The 6,234-nt window shown below is 39.2% G+C and overlaps 1 protein-coding gene across 3 annotated transcripts in view; it reads right to left on the bottom strand.

Moving 5' to 3' along the window:
* SUFU (SUFU negative regulator of hedgehog signaling) overlaps positions 1 to 6,188 on the bottom strand; it is a 90,670-nt gene extending 84,482 nt beyond the window's left edge. Inside the window, exon 1 of one of the 3 annotated variants that reach the window (XM_070752836.1) lies at positions 5,767 to 6,188. In XM_070752836.1, the coding sequence (XP_070608937.1) occupies positions 5,767 to 5,906 (140 nt within the window). In that variant the 5' untranslated portion in view covers positions 5,907 to 6,188. The other 2 variants (XM_070752835.1, XM_070752838.1) reach the window with 2 other exon arrangements.
* Positions 6,189 to 6,234: the final 46 nt, after the last annotated feature.

Genomic DNA, 6,234 nt, shown 5'->3' on the forward strand with positions numbered 1-6,234 from the left:
CATTGCAAACCAAAAAGAAAAAGACCCAAAATTTTAATCATTGCAAGCTAATAAGAAAAAAACTCAAATAGCATATTTTGTTTTTGTGAAACATATAATAGTAACCACCACCTTTATCAGAATTAGTGATGCATGTCATTTGTTACTCCAGATTGTTCAATAATTTTTCTTTTTCAAAATTAGAAAATAAAGTGTTAGTATTCTGTACAAAACAGTTGGGTTTGTAATATATAAACAAGCTAACAATGAATGTGTATTTGTATTGAAATTCTATAGCTTTAAGAGGTTGTATCGCAAATTGCCATAAGAGGGAGCTAGAAATCATGATTCCTCTCTGTTCTTTCTCCTGATTCACTGTGACTGATGTAGTAAGCTCTGTGACAGTTTGATCAATTTGTAAGCTGTAATGAATGTCTGATATGTAAGACAAAGACAGGCTTGTAATATTATTATTGTGTTGAGAGATATGGACTGTTTAATTTGCCTGTGCTATTTCTAAAGTAAACATCTGTCTTGTATGACTGAATAATTACTCATATCTGCTGGAATCCCACGTTTTCCTCTGTGCATGTCCTTAATAACCCAATCATTCTGCACACTCCTTAACAGATCTCAGTTCATTTCATAGATGAATGGCATAAAATTCCAAAAGATGGATATTTTATATTAAAAAAACTGCAAGAACAATTTCCATACTAGAGTTAATATAGCCTAGTTTTCAACAAGATGTCAGAAGAGAAATACAATAAACAATGAGATAATCACAGGACAAGCTCAGCGCCTAACCAATTTCCATTTTTGTATGGAAAAAAAACCTAAGAGCAAAGTTGATACAAACAGTTTACAGAAAGCCCTAGCATTTTTTCAGAAAAGATAAGGCTAAGGCTGAATATCAGAGGCTACTTAAACATTTTAAAAATTGCAATTGGATGGCAGAGGTTTTTTTTAAAAAAGACAGATAATGTCTCTCTCTTGGAAAAGGCTGCATTTCATAGATATGATCCTGCAATTTTCTTTCTTTCTTTTTTGATAAAGCAAAAGTAATTTACAATCAGACTCTAGTGTGCTCAGTTTCTGAATGCTAGCTTCTCCTAGCTGAGGCTGGTAGAAGTGAAACATTTTTCAGTCATGCCTAAATAAAGTTTTGAACAGTTGGACCACCAGATGTCAGTCTTACTATTTCTGCAGGTTTAGGATGGTGCTCTTCCCAAGCTACAGGTACCACTACCAACAGAGTAGCTAATTTAGGTACCGTAATTTTACATAAGCCAAAGGAAAGCAAAATATTTTTCTCGAGAAAAGAACAGAGTAATTTTAAATAGGCTTATGCCTGAGAAAAAGCTATTTCCCAACTCTTACCATAAAAAAGTTGCTTGCATTATATACCGTAGTTTCCATATCATTTTGTAGGAATCAAAATACATCACTTTGTGCCAATTTGCACAAAACTAGTCATACTACTGCATTCAATTCTATTATCAATATGAATATATATTCTTATTTACACAGAAATATAAGTTTAATTCATATTTTCTTTATTCCAACTCGGTTTCTTCCTTTTCTTCCCTTCCTTCTCAGACCAGCAGTATCCAGAGATCATTGCCTACTGCAGAACCAGCAAACCTTATTATTGCTCATACCTATATCAGGCAATGAAATTCTCCAAAATGAGGTTATGCATACTAGTATTTTAAGAATATTTTTTAGAGTGGACAAATAAGATCTTAACCATATACTGTTAATCTTAGCATTCTGGTAAGGCGTGAAAACATTGCTTTTTAAACAGACTTTTGAACTGACAAGGGCTAGGTAAATATTTTTAAGTGAAATGATGCAGGTTCAAAACGTTTTTCATTTATGGATGGGTTATGTTGTTATTGTTGACTGACTGGTAAAATATGTTGATTGGTTTGTACAATATCAAAAGTTGCATAAAGATAAATCTATATTTAAATGGAACTTAGACTAAATAATTTTCAGTTTTTGTTTATAGTAATTAAGAGTACATTACAAGAAACTAAATATTTGCTTAGAATGTTTTATAGAATCTTTTATACAATGTAAACTAATTTCAGATCTTGGAGGAAATAGGAAATAAAGAAAATTATCAAAATTACCTAATTCTGGATTCGGTTCCCATAATTTTTAATAATAATAATAATAATGTACTGCAATTATGTAGTGTTCAATTAGTTCATCTAATTACTAAATGAAACAAACAAAATGTTAAAAAGTTTTGTATGCAGTTACTTAAGAAGCACAACTAAATTACATTAAAATAACCAAAACATCTTTACAATCCCCAAGGCATGTCACAACCTTTGAGCACCCCTATGGTTTGGAAATTGAAAGTTGAAAACTTTGACACACCCTAAACCTAGCCAGACATGCTGTCCTAAGATCTTGTTGATGCCTATTTGAAAACTAATAGTTTTTCAAATATAATACACCTAGCTACTCAAATACTCTCCCTAAAGCATCCTTCGAGTGAAACAAAGTGTAAAATTAGAGGTTGAGGTTGATTCCAGACTCAAATTAAATAAGTACGGTATATAATTCACAGAGTTATCAATGTTAATCAGACAAAGGAACAAGAGGCAGCTACAATTGGGACAATCGCAGCACTTTGGCTCTGGAAATCAACAGACATAGAGGATTAAGCTGATACTACAGTACTAACTACTACTGTAATATAAAAATCGTAAATCTCCTTCAGTGATCAAGACAATTGTAAAAGGCAGATTACCTGGTCCTTTCTCTGATATGATCAAACCCAGACAGCCTTCTACTTATGATGGTAATTGAACCCGCAATTTTGGTCTTAAGCAAGGGTAAAATTCAAAAATGTTCCCTACTGGTTCTGTAGGTGTGGTGTAGTGGGCATGGTGTTGCTTGATGGGTGTAGCAGGGGAACGATACTGCAAAATCCCCATTCACTCCTGGGGGAAGGATATCGCAAAATCTCCATTCCCACTCTACTCTGGGGCCAACCAGAGGTGGTATTTGCTGACTCTCTGAACTACTCAAAATTTATGCTACTGGTTCTCCAGAACCTGTTGAATTTCATCCCTGTTCTTAAATCCTGAGAATTTCTAGGCTCATTCATCATGTGACTGTGCCCTATTTTGCAACCCTTTTTTTGTGACAGTCATTAAGCAAACAAATGTGGTGATCGTAAAGCAAACATTGTGGGCATATTGTTCTCAATGGGGATTTTTTTTTAAATCAGCAACTGGAGGTAAACACTGTACCAGTTTCTGGGGGGGGGGGGGAGGAGAGAGAAGGACAACATACACTGCAATCACATAACCAGGGCTGTAAATGTAGGCTAGTTGCTGAGCGCCCAAAATACAGTCATATGCCTACAGGGGAAAAGGGACATCAGAACTTTGAATTGGGATCTTAAGTAACTTTTTCAGGATCCACTGTGATTTGAACAGTCACAAAGCAACCAATCATAAGTAAAGGGTTACCTGTACAGAAATATTAATATTGTTATTTCCATGGTCCCAAACCCTTCATGAACTTGATATTTAATAGCCGCAATATTTGAATTCAAAACATTTACAAGTTCAAGCAAGCTCATCTAACTTTCTCAACTTCAGTTCCCCCCCCCGCCAACTATTTATTGATATCACTATTTCAATCCAGAAATGTGATTACAATAGTTCAATTCCTTTCTTCATCTATTTCTTCCACGACAGTTTTCTTAGGTGCAGAACACTGGTCATGTCTGTGAAGCACAACTAACCATAATTTGGCCTAAACCATCTATAGATGATTTAGGTGATTGGTACCAGACAATTTATGAAATCAATGACTGCCTTGGTTATATTGGGAATTGGTGAGCCAGGCAGCATTCCTACAGCTTTGCAATTGCAGGCAGTCTGCCACTTTGAGAGCACTTTTTTGGGAGAGGCAGTAACATTTTGAATATATATACATATACACATATATGTATATGCATATGGAGAATCCAGCGTATGATACCATGGTCTTTCGAGACTGAAAGATGCCAATGCATGCATATACATTTGTATATGTATATAGGTTATGTATATAGTGTGTGTGTGTGTGTGTGTGTGTGTGTGTGTGTATACTGCTCAAAAAATTAAAGGGAACACTCAAATAGCACATCCTAGATCTGAATGAATGAAATATTATCATTGAATATTTTGTTCTGTACAAAGTTGAATGTGCACAACAGCATGTGAAATTGATTGTCAATCAGTGTTGCTTCCTAAGTGGACCGTTTGATGTTTGATTTCATAGAAGTTTGGTTTACTTTGAGTTATATTGTGTTGTTTAAGTGTTCCCTTTATTTTTTTGAGCAGTGTATGTGTGTGTGTGTGTGTGTGTGTGTGTGTGTGTGTATGAAAGAGAGAGAGAGAGAGACGGTATGACTGAGAATGAAACCACTGCCAATGAAAGGAGATGCTTCATGTATGGACACAACTGCTGCATAACTACATCAGCAAAACAAATAATCCAATCTGAAAACATAGTTTTACGACATGAGAATTTATCCATTTGGGAAAGTGTACTCAATGCTGAAATGGAAGTAGTATGGAAGATAGTTAAAGACAAGTAAAAGAATCCATCCACTTACTCACTGTAGCAATAATATGCAAAAGCCAACTTATATTAATTAATTTTTAGGTTTCTCTTGGAATATAAAGGCCAGTGTCAAAGAACATGCATTCATTTATGAAAATTGCAGAACCTTATCAATATTGCCCTTACTGAAAATAAAGGGCTTCAGGTTTCCAATAGTTTGATATTTATTCAAAGTATGGCAAAAGTTAAGAACAATTCTTCTTTCAATCCATTTTGCATGCACGGGTGTAACAAAATTTAAACTGGTTATAAGCTCAAGCTGTTTCTCTGAACACTCCCCTGTTCTTCACCCACACAGACACGAATCAGGACATCAACCCATAAAATAATTACAATTTATAAACTGGTAAAATCACCATTCCAAATTCGGAGCCATTTTTAAAATCTGGGTTTCAACCACCCAGAATTTAGATTGGAGCACAAGGCCAGAATCCAGTGTCATTTTCAGCGTTCTGGACTGCAACTCCCAAAACTGTTGGCACGGCGTTTTGCCCATGATGCTCTCCTGAGGGATGCTCCAACCACTGTTCCTCGTCTCTCCCCCTCCCCTATAACAACCCTCTTTGATCCAAGTCTCCTGCTTGAGCAGGGGGTTGGACTAGATGACCTACAAGGTCCCTTGCAAGTGTGTGTAAGTAAGTAAGTAAGTTAGTTGGCATCCTTCAGTCTGGAAAGACCATAGTATGGACTCCCCAGAGCATAAAGCTTGGGTAGGTTAGTATGGAGGATAGACTGTAAGTAAGTAAGTAAGTAAGTAAGTAAGTAAGTAAGTAAGTAAGTAAGTAAGTAAGTAAGTAATAATACCACAAGCTGTCCCAAAAGTTAAAGTCCCTTTTACCACTCTTAGCCACTCCCAACTTTCCGACAGATCCTCCTTCACAACACATACACACGCGCGCACGCACACACATTGATCACCTTTCCAACCTCGGCGGAGCGCGTTCAGGGAGCCAGACCCGGTTCCTCGCCCTTTGTCGCCCACCGGTCCCCTCGCCCAGGCTCCAGCTCGTTCAGGAGCCGCCCCCCCCCCCCACTTCCGAGGCCTCTTTCCCCCAAAATGCCGCGATCGCTCCCCCCGAAGCCACCCACGGAGCGAGCCTTTCGGATCGGAACCGCAGGCTCCCTTCTCCTCCTCCCGCCCCCACTCACCAGTATTTGAGAATCGCCGTGACCTGCAGCGGGTTGGGCTGCTCCGGGTAGAGTCGCCGGCACTCGCCGTAGATCCCGTGGAGCCCCGGGGGGAAAAGCGAGGGAAACGGTCCCGTTCCGGGGCCGCCGGGAGCCTCCATGCGGGAACCCGTAAAGGACTGATGGAAAGCAACGTAGCTCGGAGCGGGTGGCGGGGGTGGGCGGCAATCCTGACCCCCGCAGGGAAACCAAGGGTCGCTCCGAAACTCCTCTCGCGACCCCAGCAGGGCCCAGCAGCAGCAGGGGGAAAGTACCCCCACCCTCCACTCACCCCGACTCCAGTCTTGATAGGCCACTGCCTTCGCCAATCACACCGGAGGGAAAGACAAGGCTGACATAATCCCACCTTCGCCTCCACCCGGTGTCCCACCCCCTTCTCCGCCGGCGCTTTTCTGACCTCTGGCGTCGCTTAGCTTGCATTGCTGACGC

The sequence above is a fragment of the Erythrolamprus reginae genome, chromosome 5 (genome assembly GCF_031021105.1).
Source record: "Erythrolamprus reginae isolate rEryReg1 chromosome 5, rEryReg1.hap1, whole genome shotgun sequence".
NCBI lineage: Eukaryota > Metazoa > Chordata > Lepidosauria > Squamata > Dipsadidae > Erythrolamprus > Erythrolamprus reginae.